General features: G+C 47.5%; 1 protein-coding gene across 2 annotated transcripts in view; it reads left to right on the top strand.

Moving 5' to 3' along the window:
• Positions 1 to 21,902, top strand: part of HNF1B (HNF1 homeobox B) — a 94,629-nt gene extending 72,727 nt beyond the window's left edge. For both annotated transcript variants that reach the window (XM_029611816.1, XM_029611817.1), the window contains exons 6-9: positions 4,602 to 4,740; positions 6,256 to 6,447; positions 8,570 to 8,688; positions 19,365 to 21,902. In XM_029611816.1, coding sequence (XP_029467676.1) covers positions 4,602 to 4,740; positions 6,256 to 6,447; positions 8,570 to 8,688; positions 19,365 to 19,385 — 471 coding nt within the window. In that variant the 3' untranslated portion in view covers positions 19,386 to 21,902. The remainder of the gene's footprint in view (positions 1 to 4,601; positions 4,741 to 6,255; positions 6,448 to 8,569; positions 8,689 to 19,364) is intronic.
• The last annotated feature ends 206 nt before the right edge of the window (positions 21,903 to 22,108 follow it).

Raw genomic sequence — 22,108 nt, 5'->3', positions numbered from 1 at the left:
ATGTGTGTGAGAGAGAGAGAGAGAGGGAGTGTGCATGACAGCATGTGTGTGGTGTGCGTGTATGTGTGTGTGTGTGAGAGAGAGAGAGAAGGAGTGTGTGTGAGAGCATGTGTGTGTGTGAGAGAGGGAGTATGTGTGAGAGCATGAATGAGGGTGTGTGTGTGTGAGAGAGAGAGGGAGTGTTTATATGAGAGTGTGTATGTATGTATATATAATACAGGCTCCCTGCCCCATTAATCCATAACAATCTAAGGGTGACTGGAAATCATAGGTTGCTAGGTATGGAGTTCAGGAAATTTGTTTATCTTTATAAAATATAATTATTCGATGTTATTTGATATATGAACTCTTTTGAAATATTTTATTGATTTACAAAATTTTTATATGAATTTTTAATATTTGGATTTTATTCTTTTCATCAGCTGTTTTGAAATGTGTATTTTTTATTAGTATAGTTTTACTAATATGATTGATGATTTATATTTCTTGATTTTATTGTTTGATGTTTTATGAGAAATGGTGATGTTTCTGTTTTTCCATTGTTGCATTGCATACATAGCCTGGCTTGTTGTAGTTTCCATTTCAATTTGTTTTTGCATATTTTGGTTTATACATTATGGCAGGGCTTCCCAAACCTGTCCTCGAAACCCCACAGCCAGTCAGGTTTTCAGGATATCCACAATGAATATGCATGAGACAATTTTGCATATTATGGAGACTCAGTATATACAAATTTATCTCATGCATATTCATTATGGATATCCTGAAAACCTGACTGGTTATGGGGTCCCCAGGACAGATTTGGGAAGCCCTGTGTTATGGTCACTTTATTCTCTATTTGGTGATGGTCTGTCTGTGTTGTGCATGTGTGACAGAGATGAGGTATTTTGCTAGCGTGTAGTTTCTGTTTAGGGATCTATAGCAGTCTGATTTGTTCTGTTTTCATAACAGGAGGTGTATTTGTGTTTTAGGGACTGGTATAATCTTTACAGTGTTGCCTTTTCATAGGTACGGTTGTTATTGTTTGAATCTGATAATTGGTGTGTTATGGTATGGCAGTTTTACTATAGGTTCTGAGTACGTTTTTACAGGGTTTTGAATTATTACTCATTGTTCCTGGTAGTGGAGGGAGTTTCTGTGCTGTTACTGAGGTGACACCAGAATTTGAATATTATTTTTCTTTTCTTTTCTTTTTTGCATAACATTTTTATTGGTGAATAACAATAAAAGGAAAAATACAATACAACTTTTGGTGTACAGTTTGAATATTATTTTTCTACGGTATGGTGAGTAGTAAGGGGAAGCATTCTTGCTCTGCTCTGCACCCATTGCTGGGGTAGTTTTTTCTGTGAATGCAGGGAATTGTAGAATTGAGGTGCAGGTTTTATATTGGGATTCTCTTCTATCTTGTGTAGACCCCAGCTTTTACCCCCTTACAGAATTTGAATTGATTGATGCTCTCGAATAATTTTAGTGGTAGTTTTACTAGACGGTAGAAACTGGCCAGGGGTTTCAATTGTTGCTTAGAAGGTCCTTCGGTCTGTCCTGCATGAGGATAATGGTGCAAATGCTTGCTGTGATGCCTCCCGATTTATGAGCGGGGATGTCCTGTCACTGCTTGGATGGAACTTGGTAAGGCTTAAGAGGCAGTTACAGAGAGAACCATTGGATCTCGGCTAGGATTGAACTAACAGGGTGGTTCCCCTGTCCCAGGCCATTTGCAGTGATTCCCTGATGACAGCCGCATGGGAACATAGAACAGAGATCAGTTGTGTGAAGTCCAGTTATGCGTTTGTTTATATAGGATTGCTCTTAGTTATGGGGGTAGGGGAGAAGCCTCTGATTGTGATTGAGTTGATTATCAAAATCGCAGGGGTGGGGGGGAGAAGACGAGAGCTTATGGATCTGTGCCCCGGATCCTTTAGGTAACCTAGCGAACGTCAAGGCATGTGCTAGCTGAAGAAGCAGGGCTGAGTTAATGTGGAGCCACTGTGGGGTTGACAACTGATTCTATGTCATATTGCATGCAGGGATTTGTAGTTCTGCTTTCCTTTGGGAAATGAATGGAGAAATCAGTTACGAGTCCGTGCATGCATTAAGGTAAAAGCAGGACCGGAATGGCCTGGTCCTTATGATCTGGAGTTAGTTGACAACCATAAGTGCCACCTGAGACTCCCTGTTTACAAAATAAAAAAAAAAAAAACCTCCAACAGTATGGTGGGCTGGGGGGTGGCTGTTTGGCCGCTGCCGCCTGTGCTGGTTTACCTCTCATATCCGCAGCAGAACATCAGTGCAGGTAAACCATTTAGCGCAGATATTTTATGGGCCCATGCGAGGCGCATCCCTGGTAAATCCAAATCAAATGAAAGGGAAGAAATCCCGCCGGAGCCAGGAACAGAGGAGTCCCAGCACAAGGAAGCCTTCCTATTTTTTTTATTTTGCGCTGGGCGCACCGTGTAAGCTTCGGTCAACGAACTTAAACGGAAAAAATGGGATAAAGTATGGCAGCGCGCACCCGCAGAGGGCCAGAGCACCTCTCCAATTCCACAGTTATTTCCGGCTCTGCTTTCCAAGGGATGGCTAGGAAGAAGCTCGCTCCCGCACCCACCCCCCCTTATCTGAGAAAGCAGCTTAACTCGGCCAAGGTTCTCAGCAAAAAACATGTTTTGTGCACAAAAGATTCTCTGCTGTGGGTCAACAGCGGTCTAACAACCCAAACTCTTCATTCCGAATTAATTAACGACAAGGGTAGGGAGTGGAGCGCGCACCCGAGGGTGGATTTTCTGGCGCTGTCCCACGGTGACCTAAACCTCATCAGGTCCCGGTCGTTTATCAACAGGGTAGCAAGTGGGGACCGTGGTGGGTCTCACCCCCTCTCATCCCGCTACATCCTCCAACGTTTGAACCCAACTGGTGCATCTTTAGGTGTAATTATCCAGAAGGACAGACAGAATCAAGCCCTAAGCGCTTTTAACACATTGAAAAGTCCTAAATACAGCCAGACATCAAGGGGGGGGGGGGGGGCTGTATTGTAACATTAAAATAAACAGGCTTTACTGCCTAAGAGTGTCAGAACTGGTTAATGAGAGAGCCTGCAGGAAACTGCTGAGTCAGCTATGATTTGCCTGTTCTGCAATGTGTATAATACAATGAAATGCAAAAAAAAAAAAAAGCCAATTTTAATTAACCAAAAATGGCACATTCTTCTCCGATACTTACTTTCTCTCCCTCTGCGCTGTCTTCTTTTCTCTTCCGTGCCATCTTGGACTTATTGATGGAATCCCAGGGGTGAAAGGGGAGTTAGGGCCTGGTTGCTTGTCACTTGGACATGCAGGGCAGATCCTTTTAAAGGGCCCAGGGTCCCGGAGCAAAGATTTTGTCCAGCTCCGGTTTTCTGAGATATATATATCCCCCCCCCCCACCCCTCCTGGTTCCTTCTGGTACCTGCGGTGCTGACGCCAAATGAAAGGCAGAAGGGGCCACAAATACCACAGTGCCCGGGGACAGGCTTAAATGACTTCTCCTCCCAGAGCCTGGATTACTGGGAGAGAAGAGAGAAAGCCAGGCCGGGTCCTGCTAAACTTCTTTCTGTTCCCGGCCTTCCCCCTCTCTGCCCCCCCCCCCCCCCCCCCCCCCCCCAGCTCTGCTTAGGCCTCACTAACCTGGCCTCCTTTCTCTCCCCCACCCATGCATTTTCCTCACGTGCCTCCCCCGATCCAATGGCACTTGTCCCCCTGTTCTCCCCTCTGCTCCCCAGCTCGCCTTTTGCCAAATCCCCCCTCAAGGCTAACACCCCCCCTCCCCCCATGCCACGGCCTCTCTTGCGCCCTCTTTACTGCAGGAGCCCAGTCCCTTCCTTCCTTCTCCTGTCCGCTGCTCACGGCAGACGCTCTGGGCTAGGGGCCCCTGTGGCCCTTGTTTGTGAATCTCCTTCCTTGTAATTGATTTAATATGAAAAAAAAGATGGGTGGCTCCGTGCCACGGGGGTGGGGGGGGGGCCGGTCTCCTGTGACCTCGCCGGCATGTAACGTAACTCGCTTCGTTCTTCGCTGTCCAGAGGGATGGAAGGAGAGGTCGTGCCGTGGGAGCTCTGGCTCGCCAGACGTCCCGAGACCTCGCTCCAAGGCCCCTCTCCTCTGCCGCTTGCTCTCTCCGTGACCTTGGGCAATTCGCTTTGTCTCCCGCTGCCTCTGGGACCCCCCCCCCCCCCTTTGAAAAGAGAGGCATTCATCTTACTATGAATTTCCCAGTCAACAAATTACACAGAACTCCACAGCACTGTGAACGCTGGTAGGACTTAATCAATCATGAGAACCAATAAAATAGCTGCATGGACAATTAATAGTTTTTAGTTTAACAGAGGCATCATCCCATGGGCAGATTTCTTCTCATTCTGTGCCATCCTGTGCGCTGCTATCGTTGTTACAGATGTGGAAAACGTGGTACTGGGGGGGGGGTGGATTCCATGTGATATGTGGGTGGGGGTGGGGGGAAGGGCACGCTTGCCTGGAATTTCAGATACCAGTGACTGCAGGACTTGTGGACATTAGGTGAGGAGTAACCCGTGGGCATCCCACTTTTTTTTTTTGCTTGCCTTGCAGATTTCTGTTTCTGGAGGAGGATTGCCGCCCGTGAGCACCCTGACGAACATCCACAGCTTGTCCCAGTCGGTCCATCACAACCCACAGTCCCAGAACCTCATCATGACACCCCTCTCCGGAGTCATGGCCATCGCACAGAGTATGTGCTCCACCCTTTAACATGACCAATTACTAGATTTCTGAGGCTTTGCGGTGCTTTCGTGGTGTGTATTATCTGTGTTTACGGAATTACGCCTGTTCTCCCTGAAACGAGGAGATAAAGAATTCCTATGTAGTTTGAAATCTAGTATCTAAAGGGGAGCTCTTATCCTGAGAGACCCAAATAGCCCCAATGCAGGACAGCAAGCTTCAGTTTTAAACTAATTCTTAGCCTCTTTGCCCTGAAGAGGGCAAACAGCAAGCACAGTGACCCCTTATCCTATTTCCCATGCTGGGGAGGGGTTTCCTGACATCACCGCTCTGCTGCATCCAGCCTAGCAGGATAATAAGATGCCTTGACTTTTCCCTTGAATGTAACAGGCATTCTGCGCACACATCTAAAATGTGTTACAGATGTTCTTTCAGCGGCTCGCTACTACAGGATGCACACAGTGCTGGACAGATACACATATCAGACAGCCCCCTTCTCCGTGGAGCTTACAGTCCAGTTGAGAGACAGACAAGATGGTTTCAGGAGCTTTATTACAAATGCGTGGCAAGTGCCGTGCGTTGTCATACGGAGAACCTGGCTTCGACTGCTGGATTGAGTCTTCTGCTTCGCAGTTCAGCTGGAGCGGGGAACACAGCAGAGGCGGTGCTCACAACCCTTAGGGGTGGGGAGAAATCAAGGGCCAGTCATCACTCGATTGGTGACTCCTAGTGGCCGGATTTAGGGTGCACACATCAGCCGGGTTTCGGAGGGAGCCCCCAGCTGAGGACAGTCACTGTGATGGCTAGGCAGAGTTGGGAGAGGAATCTAAAAAATCCTTATGCTAAAACCAGACCCCACAGCATTAACTCCCTCGGCCCAGTGTAATTTCTTAGCTTGGCTCTTAGCAATTGCCTGACCTGTGAGCAGATACACTGGATAAGACAATGAGCACCACATACCAGTCTGCAAGGAAGAATGACCCTCATGGGCTGCAGTGCAGTGTTCCCATGGATGTACAAATCCATGGAATACACAAATCCAGGATGTACAAATCCAGGAATACACATTACACAATCTAATATCTGGTGCATGACCCAGCTGTTCCCCAGCAACGCTGGCTTGGGTAAACCTGAACTTGTTATGTCTTTGAAGATAAGTAGTCAAGCTGGGCTTAAACCTGGATGGGAGACAATGGCAAACTTCAATACTATCCTGCCAAGGAAAAGTTACAGGCACAGGGGTGAAGTTGTGCTCACTCACCACTCAGAAATGGCCAGACCCTTACACGGAGTCACTGTATTGTCAGAATCTAGAAGTAGGCTACCCCGTCAGCCAATATTAGCTTGGCTTCTTTTGTACCGTAATGATACCAGGCACAATACTGCAGAAAGGAAAGTAGCTTTTGTGTGGCTAAAGAGTTGAAAGAGTATGTACAGAGATGCCGAGCTAGTGTATTTGCTTTATTAGGGTTGGCTTTACTGATGTGGTTCTAAGACATTTTATTGCCTGTGTTTTGTATGGCAGATTTAAACACCTCCCAGGCACAGAGCGTGCCCGTCATCAACAGCGTTGCAGGCAGCCTGGCAGCACTGCAGTCGGTACAGTTTTCACAACAGCTGCACAGTCCGCACCAGCAGCAGATCATGCAACAGTCCCCTGCTCACATGGGCCAGCAGCCTTTCATGGCCACCGTGACCCAGCTGCAGAATTCACACAGTAAGGACTGTGCCAGATGTTTCTTTCCAAACGTTGGGGGAGGGGCTGCCAACATGTTCTGTGTCAGAAGAGGCAATAGGAACCAGTCCTGGTTTTACTCTGTGGCATTTAGGGACTCAATTGTAGACTACTCTATTGTAGACTAAATAGGGATGTGCATGAAAATTAGTGTTTCTTTTAGGGGATTTTTGCTTTATTTATTTTTTGTTTTGGTTCTATTGATTTGTTTTGTTTTATTGACTTGAAGTGAAATAAACAGCAAAACAAAAAAAAAAAAAGTAAACGAAGGGGCCAAACCTCACCCCTCTCCCGCACTACTGAAATAAAAAACCATTTCCCCTCCCTGGGACTTCCCCTTTCCCCCATCCTCTCCAGGCCCATCTTACCCCTTCCATGGGCCGCAAGTCGACACCATTTTAAAAATGGAACCCGGCAGGGCAGCAGCAACTGGGGATCACTCCTGCCTCATTTCGACTTTTTGTGACCCATGAATGGGGTAAGATGGATCTGGGGAGAGTGAGGGGAAGCAGAAGTCGTGGAAGAGAGAGATTAACTTTTTTATTTTGGTGGCCTTGGGTGGAGGGAAGGTTTGGCGGTGGTGGCAGAATACTGGTCCAGGGCCACATTCTGAAATGAAAAGAGCACCCAGTGAATTTCATTGGTTTTTTCTTTTCATTTAATCTGAAACAACAAATAACGAAAGTGCGTTTCATTGCGCTTTTCATGTCATTTCGAAACGAATGTACACCCCAATAGGAAATAGAAGCATAAGTCCATAAAACAGGGGTGCACAACTCCATGAAATTAAATGGTCCAAGAGGGCCACAAACAGGTCCAGTTTTCAGGATAATCACGTGAATATTCATGAGATACGTGCAGTTTAAAAATGGGTTAACTTCCATAGCTTGGTTATCCTGATATCCACCACGAGTGGAGTCATGCACCCCCCTGCCATAGATGCAATGAGGTAAAGCCAGGACTGGCTCAGCCTTTATGACATGGAGCTTCTCAGCAACGCTAGCATCACGTTCCAGCAATAAATTAAAGCATGCTGATGTGACTTTGTTACCTCATTTACCTTTCTGCCCTTTCATTTTCCAACTTAACATTTATTTATTTAAAGTAATTTATATTCCACTAGACCATAAACTAGCTCTCAGCAGGGTACAACATCATAAAATACAAACAATAGCAATATGCACACAATCACTGAGAAAAATCATAATTAATAAACATTATAAAACAGAAACATTAACTAACAGAGTCAGAAAAAGCCTGAGGTAAAAACAACAATTTTTTTCTGTTTTGTGTTCTGGCTGAATCTCATGCCATTCGAGGCTGGTAGGGGAAGAGAATATAACCAGAGTAGGCATGAGAGGGTCACTATTGCTGGGGTTATTTTAGGTTTCTCATTGCAGCGCGGAGGTCCGAAGAGGAATTAAATAGAGAAGGCCTCCAGCTGCAGCAGTGCTCAGAGTGACTGGGTGCCCTGAGGAATCTTCCAGCAATGCCCTGAAAAGGAAGGACAGGACAGGGCAGATGTGTGTGCATGCGCAGTGTGGGGAGAGAGTAACAGCAGAGGGTGCTAAACAAGGGAGCACGGTAGATGAGGATCCGGAACATCCCTCTGAAAAGTCAGAAACAGGCAAACATTTAAAGCAATTTTCCTGTCTTGTGTGTGAGAATCCTCCGTTTTCCTGTTACCAGGGCCTCCCATAAATATATACCCTCCGGCTTAAGAGTGTCCAGGGCCGGTGCAAAAGTATTCGGTGCCCTTAGGCGAACTTCAGTCATGCCAACTTACTTATTGATGGGAACTCCAGCACGGTGCTCCCACCTTTGGCAGCAGTGGCTTTCTCCCCTCTGGGCCTCGTGCTAGAGGGATTTTGCTGCCCCCCCCCCCCCCCCAAATTTTGACGCTCTAGGCGACCGCCCGGTTTGCCTAATGGAAGCACCGGCCCTAAGAGTGCCTTGATCTTCCTGCCTGAAGTGCCGCCGTTACAGTCCGATGGGGGCACAGCGGGTTTACTGGCTTATGTCCTTACAGAAGGAGTGGCTTTCCAGTTGCCGAATGATTTTTTTTTCTCCCCCTTTCCCTTCCCCTTTCTCCTGATTTTCGCAGTGTACTCGCACAAGCAGGAACCACCCCAGTATTCCCACACCTCGCGCTTCCCATCTGCCATGGTCGTCACGGACACCAGCAGCATCAGCACCTTAACCAACATGTCTTCCAGTAAACAGGTGAGTAGCGCAGCGCAATCGCCCGGCGCTAAACCTTCCTCATCAGATGCACCGTTGTGGTCTCTGCTTGTTGTAGCTCAGATATTGTACCTGTTGTAAAGCAGAAATGGGCTAAAAGGTTGCGGTATTGAGGGGTAAGACCCCTCCTCCCACTCCAAATCATCAAATACTCTTCTTATACTCATGAAACGGTGAAGCTACCTTGAACATTTCTTTCTTTAATGGTAGTTTACAAATACAATTTTTGTCAATAGATTTCTAAAAGAACATAATCTATTACTGTACATATTTACTGGAAGGGTTATTGTCTGATGGGGCATTTACTCCCCTTATTGAAGATGTACTATCAGCCTGCAAAAACACAGTCTTTAGCAAGATCTGCTCACTCTCTCTCTCACTCTTTACGGATTCATTCTAAACTTCGGTGATAGAGCACATCCGGGACAGGGGCGTGCAAATAAATTTAGCGCCTAGGCTCACCATGCAAATTTTAGCCTGGCTCATTTTCTCAGGAAGCCCGTGGAGCCGCCATAGATCGCGCCTAAAACCTTCTGCCCCTTTTAAACTGCCAAATTTGCCGCAGGATTCTCTCCGCCGACCTGTGCTGGGTCTTGCCACAGCTGCAGAGCTTTTAAGGAAAGAGAGTCTGGTAGCAGGCTGCATATTTGGCCAGACCTTCGTGAATTTTGTTCATGTTCGGCCACACTGAATTGGAAAACCGCTCGGCTGCAGAGGTGCCCTGCAAATTAAATTATGGCTGTCTTCCCCTTTGTACTTTACTGTAAGCAATGGACCCCCAGTAAACTCTCCAGTCTGCCCAGGAATGAAAGTGGTTTTGCAATATATTTGATTGTTTATGTCTAAGGTACTGTATGTACAGTGAATATTAATAAATGTTATTTTACTGCTGTAGACCCCCCTCTCCATACTCACAGTGATCAGAAATGTCTCTTGTCTTTATGTGAATTTTGTCCCTTCTTCCTGGTGCTGGTGGTATTGCTTTACTGCACTCGCTGCAGCGCCATTGGAAGGTAGTGTGTTCAATAGAATACAGAGCTGCTGAGCTCAGCTATTGCAATTCCCAGATAAACTCTTCGGAAGTTGCATGGCTTTCCAATGTATATTACTTCAACAAAATTCCTATTAGAATGAAAAGAAAATAAAAAGAGAAAAAAATCCATGCCTGTGCCTAGGCTGGCAAAATTTGGGATCTGGCAGGCCCTCGGAAGACCACTCCCGTCCACTGCCACCGCCACCGCCTCCTCCCCCAGACTTCGGCTCCAGCAGCGATCTTCAAAGTGCAGTGAGTGGGGAGACTAAGCCTGCACTCACTGGCCCCCACCTTCTCTGGGCTTCCATGCAGGAGGCGGGGCCTGTAAGTGCAGACTTAGTCCCTGCACTCACTGCACTTTGAGGATCGCCGCCGCTGCAGGCGAGGTACAGGGGCATCGTGCATATCTTGGAGGCTTGCTGGGGCTTGGAGACATGGCACCAGCACTGAATCAGCATCTAGGGGCAGCAGCTGACCAAATCCACCCATGAAAAAAATCCCTTAGCAGCACCTGGGTTGTTTTGGTGGCTCTATCACGGCCTGTTTCACGTACGCAGAAGGGACATTGTGGGCAGGGATGTGATAGTAGAGTTAAGTGCACTGTGATGGCTTGTGTCTGCTCTTTAGCTCATTCAACCCAAAAGGGGGGAGGCAGTGAACACTGAACAAGAAAAACAGGAGACTGCTTGGAGAGAATTCCCACTACAGTTGCAGTTATAGGAGGGATAGGGCAACATTCTTTGTTTTGCTCTGGGTTTTCTACAATTGATGCTTCTCGAGCCAGCGTAAAGACTAAGGATGAGCCCTCAGTGGTTGTGCAGTAAGAACAAGCTGATGGCCAACTAAGAATGTCCTTGTGCCAGGATCGAGAGGGACACACATGGTCTGTACCTCTCAGCCAGTCACTAGATGGGCTGGGGGTTAAAAATGGAGAGAAATCCCCCTGCCCCCCCCGGGGAGATTTATAAATGAAAGCTTATGGTCCTATAGCCTCTGCAGGGCTTGTTCTGCCTGAGCTGGTAGCCCAAGGGGGGGGGGGGGGGGAAGAAAGAAAGTCCTTTGTAGCAGTCAACCCTTGGTTCTTGGGAAATGTGAGAAATGTGTGGCATTTATTGATTGAGAGATAAATTCAAGGCAACCTTGACCTTTGCTAGAGATAACCTGCACTAGGAGCTTAGCACTTCTTTATCTCTTGGTACTGTACATAAAAAAAAAAAAAAGTTTGGCATTGCAGAAGCACGGCGTGAAGTTAGTTTATACAGAGCCAGCCGTGGACGAAATGTCAAACAGTCCAAGATAACCAAGCAGGGAGGGTATGAACCATTGAAAACGGAGCCTCTAGTCCCCAACACCAGCTGGTGCCAACATTGCCACCAGAGGTGCCAACAGTCCTAGAGGGGAGAAGAGGGGTGGGGGGGGGGGGGAGAAGGAACAATCCGGGAGTCACAGGAAGCCTTTAATTAACCCAACGAAAGGGATGAAATGCCAGGAACTCGGAAAGGTTTGGCCATACAGTCAGAGGGAAGAAGAGGCAGCCAGGACGCCCCGCCTAAGCTCTAATATAGCCAACGGAGGCTGTAAGTCAATCTGGTTGTCTTTAACTGGGTAATAATCATTAAAACCTATTTAGATTCTTTGGGCCCAGAGGCATTGCATTGCTTCTCTGGGCAACATCAAGCAGCAGCTGGGAATATGTACTGTCATTTTACTAACAAAGGGGTCAGGTTCCGAGCCCAGCTAGACAGCTAGACAGTGGAAAATGCTCACTAACCAGCTAAATTATTCTCCTCACTCAGTCCCAACTGCCAGATCACTCACAATTTCAGCAGCTATAATGTGGCAGCCCCGGGCGGGGCAATCTTCACTTTGCTGGATCTAGCACCGGTTAACTCTTTAGTTAAAGTTGCTTAGACTGGTTTGAGAATTGACGGGAAAGTGTCCTGCAAGATGTGGGTTGTATAATGGGAAGTCGGGGGGGGCTGGAGTGGGAGGGTCCCTAGAACAAAAAAATGTCCCAGTGAGAGGCTTTAATGCCCTCTGATGTACAGAGCAGACAATGACATGAGCTAGGGCAGGGATGTGTGAATCTGGTCTGTGAAGCCCAAGTGCCAGTCTGAAAGGTTCACATGAATCCATGCTATATCTTCTGCATAACCTGAGAGCCAGCCTTTTAATTTATCATTCTGCTTTTTGACACTTCAAAGCAGATTACATTCAGCTGTGAGGGGGATGTCCTTATCCCCAGAGGGTTTATAATTTAAGGCTGTGCCTCAGGCAATGGAGAGTAAAGTGACTTGCTTAATGTCACACGGGCCGATACAGTAAAAACCTCGGGAGAGCCGGCGCGCCGACGCGAGTGTCCGCTTTCCTGACACGCACCCAGGCCACTCTCCTGGGTGCGTGATCGAGTATTTAAATGAGGGCCTGTGGTAAAAGGAGGCGCCAGGGACACTAGCGCCTCCTTTTTGACAGAAGCGGCAGCTGTCAGCAGGTTTGACAGCCGACGCTCAATTTTACCAGCGTTGGTTCTCGAACCCGCTGACAGCCACGGGTTCGGAAAACGGACGCTGGCTAAATTGAGCGTTTATCTTCCAACCCACAGGCCGCGGGCTGATTTAAAACATTTTTTTTTAATTTAAAATTTTTTTTATTTTGGGGCCTCCGACGTAATATCGCTATGATATTAAGTCGGAGGTTGTACAGAAAAGCAATTTTTTCTGTTTTTCTGTGCACTTTCCCTGTGCCGGCCGAAATTAACTTCTGCCTTTGGGCAGGCGTTAATTTATGAAAGTAAAATGTGCGGCTTGGCTGCACATTTTACTTTCTGTATCGCACGGGAATAACTAATAGGACCATCAATGTGCATTTACATGTTGAGCGCGCTATTTGTTTCGGGGGTGGGGGGGAGGGTTGGCCGCGCGTTTTCGACGGGCTATTACCCCTTTACCCTTAAGGGGTAAAAATAGTGCGGCCAAACCCAGGCTAAAGGTGCGCTCAACCGAGTGCACCGTACTGAATTGGCCTGACAAGGAATGGTAGAGAGGCTTGACCCCTCGCTTCCCTCATTATTATCCCTCAGCTCTAACCACTAGGCTGCCTCTCCAGCTGAGGAGGCAGAAGCAGGCTGGAAACATTGATCCAGATCAGGGGTGGGGGGGGGGGTGAATCCTCATGAATATTCATTGAAAGCCAGACCGGATGGCAGCTCTGGAGGATCCGTGGCCAGGACTCTGTGTGACAAAGGTGCAGGGAACCCTTGTCAAAAGGAGTTTATCCTGAATGTGAAGGCTTTGCCAGATGATGGATCTCAGGAGAGAGCTGCAATGTCATACTGGGCTTCCAGTAATCTTAAAGCAGCAGTGCCAGATGATGACACAGTTTTGGCCAAATTCAAGTGAGAAATATAGGGAGGGATACAAACTTTAGACTCTTAACGGGCAAATTACATTAGAAAACAGGTCTCCAAAAATGTAACTGCTGGTTTCAGAGGAATGTCCTGTGAGATGTTCATATAGCTAAATGTCTTAAAAACAAAACAAAACAAACAAAAAAAAAGAGATGGGTCAAGGTTCTGTGTGGAGCGCAGGGCTTGCTTTATGCCGCTTTTTAATTCCAAAGTGGAAGGCGAAAGCCAGTTCCCAGATATACCCTGCTGCCACGCCTATGAAATCTCCCATTTCTTTTCTGTGGAAAACTGGTTTTGTCCCGGAGCCCACCGATCCCAATCAGTCGGCCAGCCAGGCGCTTGGGGACCGCGAGGAATACCGTTTCCCTTAGAAAAAAAAAAAAGCCCCTTATCAATCCATCTGCGGAGCGCTCAGCCCTAAAGGGGCCTTGATTAATTGGCCCATCTCGCCGAGGCGCGCTTTGATGCTTGCTTGTTGGAACAAGCCCTCGGAATACAGGAAATGTTTCCCTCATCAAGTCACTGCAAGATGCTACTCGCTCGGATGTCAGGGAGCCCAGCAATTACTGTACCCTCCAGTGCACGGCGTGATCAGCCTACCTTGAAGCAGACCTGGTTCACATAATCAGCCAAAAGGGACTGGGCTGGGGTTTGGGGTTGGTTTTTTTTTTTTTTTCACATAACATTTATCAAGTGGTGCTTAAAGTAGTGGACCAGTCTAGCGGAAAAAAAAAAGAAAATACATAGATATATATTTCGTTCAGCTGTGTGGTGGTGCCTCGTTACAATTGATGTATTAATTAAAAAGTGCCCTCTATGTATGCCGAGCAGGTGCAATTGTATCTACACCCCCCCCCCCCGCCCCCCCCCCTGCCATTCCTACCCTGCTGAGAGTCTGCAGAGCTGCAGACCTGTCCAATGCTTTCCCAAACAAATTGTTCCTTTTCCCATAAAGTTGCTGGCTTAGTGAATGGGTTCTTAGGTGCCAGAGGTGTTGGAACCCATAGAACTAGAATTTTTGGAGATTCCAATAAAAGGCAGGATAGAAGGGCTAGGAAATGGCCCTAGTAGATAGAACAATGAGCGAAGAACCAGGGTTCAGATCGTCCCCCTGAATACTCCTCACGACTTTGGGCAAGTCACCTTACCTCCTGTTCCCTCGGGCACCCACTTAGATTGTAAGCTCTTCAGGGAAGGGACGTCAATCCGAATTTGAATAATGCTGAAAGCTGCCTCGAGCATCATTTGGAAACATGGACCAAAGATTGTTATTAGGAAGTAATAGAAAAAGACACACAAGTTAAGCAAAATGAGTGCGATATTTGAGAAAAGAAGTGACAGCAGAAAAAGTTCTTGTCCCCTGTTTTATTGTATTTGCTATTTTTGATTCCATTTGAATTTTTTAAAATTCCTGACTACTTTCTCACATATGGCACTACTCCTATTTTCAGTAAATTGGTGTAAAACAGCAGTTGTGGCAACGCACTTCTATGACCACACGTCACGGCCGCACACACTGGATTTAACGTAGACCAGTGGTGTTCCGATCCAGGCCCCTGCGAGCCCCCAATGGATCTGGTTTGCAGGGTGTCCCAGAGTGCACAAATAAACCTCGTTCTCAGATCAACATATGCAAATAATGCTCATGAATATTAATTGCAGTCATAAGGAACATCCGACCTGTTGGGGGTTCTTGAGGATGGGATGTGAACGCCTCTGCTCTGTACACGTCTTGAGTCCCCATTTGCAAAAAAAGGATTTTGCCAACTCTGGGCTAAGCTTTCAACAGGACCCCTAACTGTGAAGTTACCTGCACACTTTTAAGCCTGCACAGAAGAAGATGGTTTTTCAAACACAGGTGTACGGCTCAATTGTAAGATTGTAAGCCCTCTGGGGATAGGGAAATACCTTCAGTACCTGAATGTAATCCGCTTTGAAGCGCTGAAAAAAGTGCGAAAAGCGGAATATCAATCTAAATAAATTAAATAAATAAATAAACTCCGGTTGTCAGGTGGCTAAATATAAGGCTGGCCCTAGGGGCGTGCATGATGTGTCCCTGCACAGGGTGCTGCCATGCGCGAGAGCACCCCTTCACAGATCTTCAGATGGGGTGGGGGGAGGGGAATCCCCTCACCCCACACTTCCTGCAGGGGATCACCCATCCCCCCCCCACACAGGGCGCCACTTGGCCGAAATATAAACATGTCACATTTATGCGATACAAAATCGGGTCGCAAAGATAGACAGTGCCACTGAATGTTCAGATAAGGTTGTCTGGATAATGTACAGAGAACTCCTGCAGCTGAATATTAAGCTCTCTATTTCTAGCCAAGTAAAATAGGGTGGACTCCTTGAAAATGTAACCCTCTATGTTGATGAGAAACCTCTGCCTATCGCTCTTGACTATTACAGAGCCTTTTTTTTTGATCGGGTGTAGTGATGCTGGCTCCTCAGAGAACGCTGAAGGTTTATCCACCATTTTGTTACCTTAGCAAACACTGGTGCACAGCGATCCCCACCCCATGACAACGTGTCCAAGGAGGCTTCTGGGTGTCTTCCTAGCTTCACGTTGTAGTGTTTGCTTTCAGCTGAAAACCAGGAGAGGTCACAGGAAGAGTCCCACTCTCCACCCAAAAATCCTTCTGGGAGAAGCAGAAGGAAGGGTGTGCGGTGCACTTTGATGCTTCTAGAAGTGAGCAGAAAAGTCTCTGATCTGCAAAAAAAAATGCTCTCAGGTGGTACATGTGACACTGTCAGCTGGTGTGTAGCATAGTGTTCTATGGCGAAGGGACGCCAGAATACAGAGTCATTTAATAACGCCATTAAATGATTCAGTTCAAACTCTGCTAACTGAAAGAAAACACATTTATTCTGTATATGCAGACAACCCCCCTCCCCTCCCCCAGCCAAAAAAAAAAAAAGATTAGGATTCCTCTTTTTAGCTTGCTCTCTGATGGGAAGAAGGCGTATGAGATCGTCATGTCTGTGTGTGTGTCCCCTCATGTGTCCCTCCCTAATACCTTTTTCGTCCAGTGTCCTATCCAAACTTTTCAGTAGTTGTCAGGGGGGACCAAGAAGATCCTGACAGGGCTATTTTTGGGAGGGTGAGGGTTATGGAGAGGAAAGGTCACCCCAGAAAGTAGGCTGCTTGAGTTCTGCATGCAACGTCCTTTTAATGCATAACTCCTAGGCTAGCGCCTAACCCAGGGACCCCAAGACCACACCTCGGTTATGGGCTTAAGTGTGTAACTGTCCTTTCAGGATGTTCAGTATCTCTGAAAGCCAAGCTCAGGGGGAGTTTATCTTCTAGGCTCTAAGCATTGTTCAATAATTACGTCAGTATGAAAGTCTCTTGCATACAGCACTAATAATCACGCTGGAAGCAATTGATAGTTTCCAACTTAATTTTTACTGAGTAAAGATGGAAATTTGATGACATTATTAAGTTACAGGTTCTTGCTATTTACAATCCATTTTTCAGCTTCACATCTTCTAGGAAGTCTGTGACTTTATTCTTCCTGTTAATGTATGTTGTTACAGAATTCAGTTGATTTCTTATTCCTGATCCTTGCCAGTTCATAGGGTTCATGTTGGAAGCTTCCTCCCAGAATCTGGTGGATGGAGTGGTTGCTCCCAATGTAAAAAGTTTTATAATAAAATCCCAAGTCTCGGCTGCTCGGCACAGAAGCTTGCACTCTTTTTCCTTTCTCCTTCCTTCCCTGTTGGTACCTCCGTGCCCCTTTCTTCAGCACCCCGATGACGTAGACGTGGCTGTCACCGGATGGGTGCAGTGGATCTTCTTCACTGTCGCCTTCTCCCAGGAACGAGCCCAGATTCACTCCTCCAGCGGGGCTTCCAGTGGTTCCATTGGGTTCTCTCTGGATGAGAGACCCCCCCCCTGCTCGTTTTAGGTGGAACCCCCTGGGCCCCAGGGTACTCAGGTGTGTGTGAAACAAAACCTGGAAAAGGGGAACTAAAGCAAGAGAGAATGGAAAGGAGGAGCAGCTTCCTTCTCTACAAGAAAAGGGTTCCAATAAGGGATCCTGAAGATGGGCAAAGGCCATGCCGGGGTCTCATTCTTAGGCGTTCAAAAACAAATAAAAGCAGGAGTCAGAATAAGGGACACGCGGCTGGGCCCCTGCCAGGGATAACTAAAGAGTCCACGCCGTGAAATGGTGGCATTGGGTTTTGTACTCTGAGACGCCACCGTTTCTAGTCTCCTCTTCCCCCTATGACAATGGGATGTATTCCTCTTAGTACGAACCGATCGAGTTCTCTACAAATTTTATTGTTCGGATTTCTTATTTCGCGTGTACCATTCACAGTGTCTAAGTAAATTTGCAATGCTGCTGTGCTGATCATTATCAACAGCTCTCCTGTTAGAAACTGTTAGGAACTGTGGACCCTTGGGCCGGCCAGCGGCGAGAGAAGGATGGAAGCTCTCCGCAGTAGAGGAGTGGCCAGGAGGCGGAGGATGCCGGGAGACCAGTGGTGAGCTTCACCCTTGGAGACTCGAAGCTCCCCTGGGAGGAGCCCATGAGAACCAGAGCCCCTGGGTCTTGGGCGAAGTCTCCCGGGGATGAGTCCCGATGTCGCAGAGAAGATGGTGCAAGTCAGTGGAGCAATCCGAGGGTCAGGGCTGGAGACAAACAGAATAACCAGGAGACGAGCCAGATCAGTACCAGGAAGACAGGCCAATGGATCAGGAGTCGAGACTGGAACTGGAGCGGGAACAGGATCAGGAGCAAGGCTGGAGCAGGAACGTTAGCTGGATCAAGGCTGGAGCAGGAACGGAAGCTGGATCAAGGCTGGAGCAGGAACAGAAGCAGGATCAAGGCTGGAGCAGGAACGGAAGCTGGATCAAGGCTGGAGCAGGAACAGAAGCTGGATCAAGGCTGGAGCAGGAACAGAAGCAGGATCAAGGCTGGAGCAGGAACAGAAGCAGGATCAAGGCTGGAGCAGGAACGGAAGCTGGATCAAGGCTGGAGCAGGAACGGAAGCTGGATCAAGGCTGGAGCAGGAACAGAAGCAGGATCAAGGCTGGAACAGGAACGGAACAGCAACTAGATACTCACGCCGGAGTGAACCTTGTTGCAAGGCAATCTTCTGGAGCCGGACCCGGATTTAAATACCCTGCCGGCGTCTGACGTCACTTCGGTAGCCGGCCAAAGTTTACCGCGCCTGCAGCTTTAAGAGCTGCCTCCTTGCGCACGTTTAGCTAATGGGCGGGGCCAAGCCAGAGGACACGACGGCGTCTCCCTCGTGGAGATGCCGCAGCGAGGAAAGGCCTGTGCAGGCCCATACTGGTGTCGGGGAGGCTAACTGAGCATTGGGGTCTTCGGAGAAGGTCGCGACCGGGATCGCAACACCTCCCCTCCCATGCAGGCCTCTCGCTAGTACGTGTGGAGCACAAGTAAGGCACGAGCAGCTGAAGAGTGGCGTCTCTGAAGGAGGGCTTTTATTTTTTTTCATTTTTAAAAAGAAACGGGTTGGGTCCATAACAAAAGGTGCACACAGTGGGCGGGTGGACATAGCAAAGAGTCCAAGAAACTGTAAAACTATAAATAAATAAATAAATAAATAAATAAATAAATAAATAAAATATACCAGGGCAAAGCAAATGCTAAAACCAAAAGAGCATCACGGATCAAGACTCAAAGGAGGAAACCAGGGCGCCCGACAAACGTGGCTGTAATTATTCAGAATTCGATCAATGATGTGGCCCCAGCATTGTCTTAAGGCCGACCCTCAGGATTTACACTCTGGTGCACACCCTCTGCTCCTCTAGTCAGGGTTTATTGGATGCTCCATCCCTGCAGGACATTCGTGCACGGTGTGTGAGGGCCTTCTCCACAGCCTGTGCAATTCCCTTGCCCTTACGTGTGCGCAGTATAAAAGATACATAAATCTTAAAATTTAAAAAAAAAAAGGTATCAAAACCTTTTTCTGCTTAGAGAGGCATTTGAATCAGAGAGCTGAATTACGGGGCAAGCATGCTTGGCACCTGGCAGCCCTGACGATCTCTGTTCAGCTTATTAGTACATATGTGTGGCTATGGTTGCTCTTTTTATGTTTTCTTGTATTTGCTTGATGTGTGAAGGAACAGGTAAGAAATATGTTAAAATGAAGAAGTAACTCAGAACAGGGTGAGCGCTGAGCTGTGCTGCTTTGCTGCTCTGTGCACTCGCTAATATGTATTACTTCTCCCCTTTCTTCCAGTGTCCTCTGCAAGCCTGGTGATGATGCTCCACACCCCACTCATTCTCTGCATGGCAACCTGAAGATAATTTTCCATAACAGCGTGCCGGCAACCAACAAGACCGGAGGAGTGGAAGGGGGGGGGGGGGGGGGGAAGGGGCAGGCAGCAGATGGAAGATTGCAAGAGAAAAACCCCCAAAAAACTCAATGAGCTGGCGCGTGCCATGGATGAGGCTCCATGAACCTGATACCAGGCTGCTGGTCCTACATTACCGGTTGTGACTGCACCCTCAGCCAGACTCGACTTCCCTTCGGCCCCAGGCAGAGAACAAAAGGGCAGTGCCCCCCCCTCCCCCCACCCGGGCCAGCAGCAGAGAAAAGAACTGACGCGTGCTATTTAAGATTATACGCTTTCACCAAACGGACTGATAAAAGATGCTGATCTGTTACGAGGAGGTGAATACGTGTGCTGATGAACTGAGCCAGGAACTGTAAATATAGGTTTTCAAAAAATGCATTTAAATTTCTTTCTAAGAAGTCAATTTGTCCAATGGATGTAAACTATAAGTGCAATTCCCGTGTCTGTACATATTCTGGGAAATTCCCAGTTCACTAGTAAAAGTCACCACTGAGCTGGACACCTGAACAGACTGATGAAGACCGGGGACCAAGAGCAGCGTTGTGCACCGTGCCCGTCTAGTTGAAATCACTTCTCCTTGCTCTCGGTTACTGCCTGGTGAGGATGGAATCCGAAGCTCTGGATGTGTTCGTTCTGGATCCAATGTTTCAACAGCTGTCAGCCGCGATAGACTCAGGAAGAGCACATTCCAGACTTTGTGGTTTAGTTCTGCAGTGACGGCAATGGGTAAGGAAGTGACGATCTTAATCAGGAAGTCGCAGAGCGGCAGCGCACCAGCAACCAGGCTGCCTTGCGTTTTGCGCAGTGATTTTTTTATTGAGTTACGGCGGAGAAGGCGCACAGTTTCTTCTCACTGGCACAGCCTCCGTGACTCATATACCAGTTTTGCATGCTGACAGAACTGCACTGGGAAGCCAGTGTTAAAAACATCCAAGTGAGGCTATAAAGTTATGTGACAAAGATCCCATTCTTCAAGAGGGGTCATCTCACCCAGGTCAACCCGAAGAGGTTGCAGTAGGGTAAAACCAGAACTGGACAGGCTTCTTCAGGATCATCAGGGTGAGATGGCAACTCTAGCACTCTTCAGGGGGGGGAAGTCATTTTAAAACAAAACTGCACTCCAGCAACACCGCAATATATATATATTTTTTTACCTTTTTCTGGTACCTCTGCTCCTTCTAGCGAGTGTGCTATCTGTTCATGGCAGGAAGGACAGAAGACCTCCCTGATGGCTTCCTGTTGTGTGTTAAAGTTATTTTTTTTCCTCTGAACGGTGGATGCCACTACATGCTCACAGCTCGGTGCCTGTGAGCGAAGAACTGATAGGGAGTCTATGGTGTAGTATTTCTTAGGTTCTAGGATATAGCGCATGCATTTTGGTGGCTTGGTTGGCTTCACAGGATCCCGGTCCAGATCTGATGATTAATCTCAAACCTGTCCTGGGGACCCCACCGCCAGCTCGCTTTCCAGGGTTTCCACAGTGAATGGGCATGAGATGAATTTGCATGTATAATGTGTGCATAATCATTGCGGATATTCTGAAAACCCGAGTGGCTATGGGGTCCCCGGGACAGGCTTGGGAAGCCCTGATATGCACAATTGGTCGCCCTTTATCCAAAAACTTTAGATTTTGAAAGTTAAAGGCAGCTGGGGCACATGAAAGCATTAACTTGGGGATTTTTTTTTTTTTTAAATCTCTCGAATCTTGGCCTCTGCTGCTTGCAAAGTTCCATGAATGAGGAGCAGGGCTGAAGCAGTCCTGGATGTATCCCCAGTGCGTGCAGGGAGATGTGGTTCGGATTTCCCCTTCATTAACTTATGGGGGTGGGAACAGTAAAACCAGGACTGGTAAACCACCAGAAAGCGTGAGGAACTGGTGCAGTGTGTTTTAAAAAGAGAAAGCACTTCAAATAAATGAAAGCAGGTCAGTGAAATCTTGTTTTTCTGCTCCCCGATTCTCCTCCTCCTGCCTCCCCGCCTTTTCTGCCAGTGGCAAAGTTAGGCCGGTGTAGACCATGGGGACCTGAGAAGGATTAGAACCTGTATGCAGAGGACGGGATGGATTATTATAATTCAGTAAAATATACCAGGTGATCTATTTTGCTCTTACAGAAATCGAGTGACCATCCATTGATGTGGCATCAGAATGCAATCTCTCTTATAGGTTTGCATCCCCGAATACCAGCTGTTTGTTTTTTTTTCAGTGAACTCAGAACCACATCTTCCAGCTTACACTGGGATAAAACCAGGACTGCTTCAGCCTGTTTGGGGTGTCCTGAGTGAGCTGCCAACACCTATCAGCAGGGTTGCCAACCATCAATTATTCACAGCCAGTTAAAAAAAAAAAGAACCAAAAATAACATGTCCCTAAAAATAATTTAATGTCAGTAAAAACGTCATGAGCCACGACGGGGCAAGTCTCCGGTGCCGTGGGGTCAGGGGTCTGCGAGGCTGCTGTACTTGGGAGTCGGGGGACTTACATCTCAGTGCAGAAAGGGGTCCAGCTGTGCACATAACAGTGATGGTAAAATCTGTCTCTGTTAAAAAAAACTGTTAGCTTATTGGTAAAATTCTGGAAGACGGTCAGTAAAAAATATTTTCTTGAGTTGTCAGTCCTGCCTACCAG

Source organism: Rhinatrema bivittatum, chromosome 8 (genome assembly GCF_901001135.1).
Source record: "Rhinatrema bivittatum chromosome 8, aRhiBiv1.1, whole genome shotgun sequence".
Classification (NCBI taxonomy): Eukaryota; Metazoa; Chordata; class Amphibia; order Gymnophiona; family Rhinatrematidae; genus Rhinatrema; species Rhinatrema bivittatum.
The sequence above is the reverse complement of the archived record's forward strand: the minus strand, read 5'-3'. Positions and strand labels throughout refer to the sequence as shown.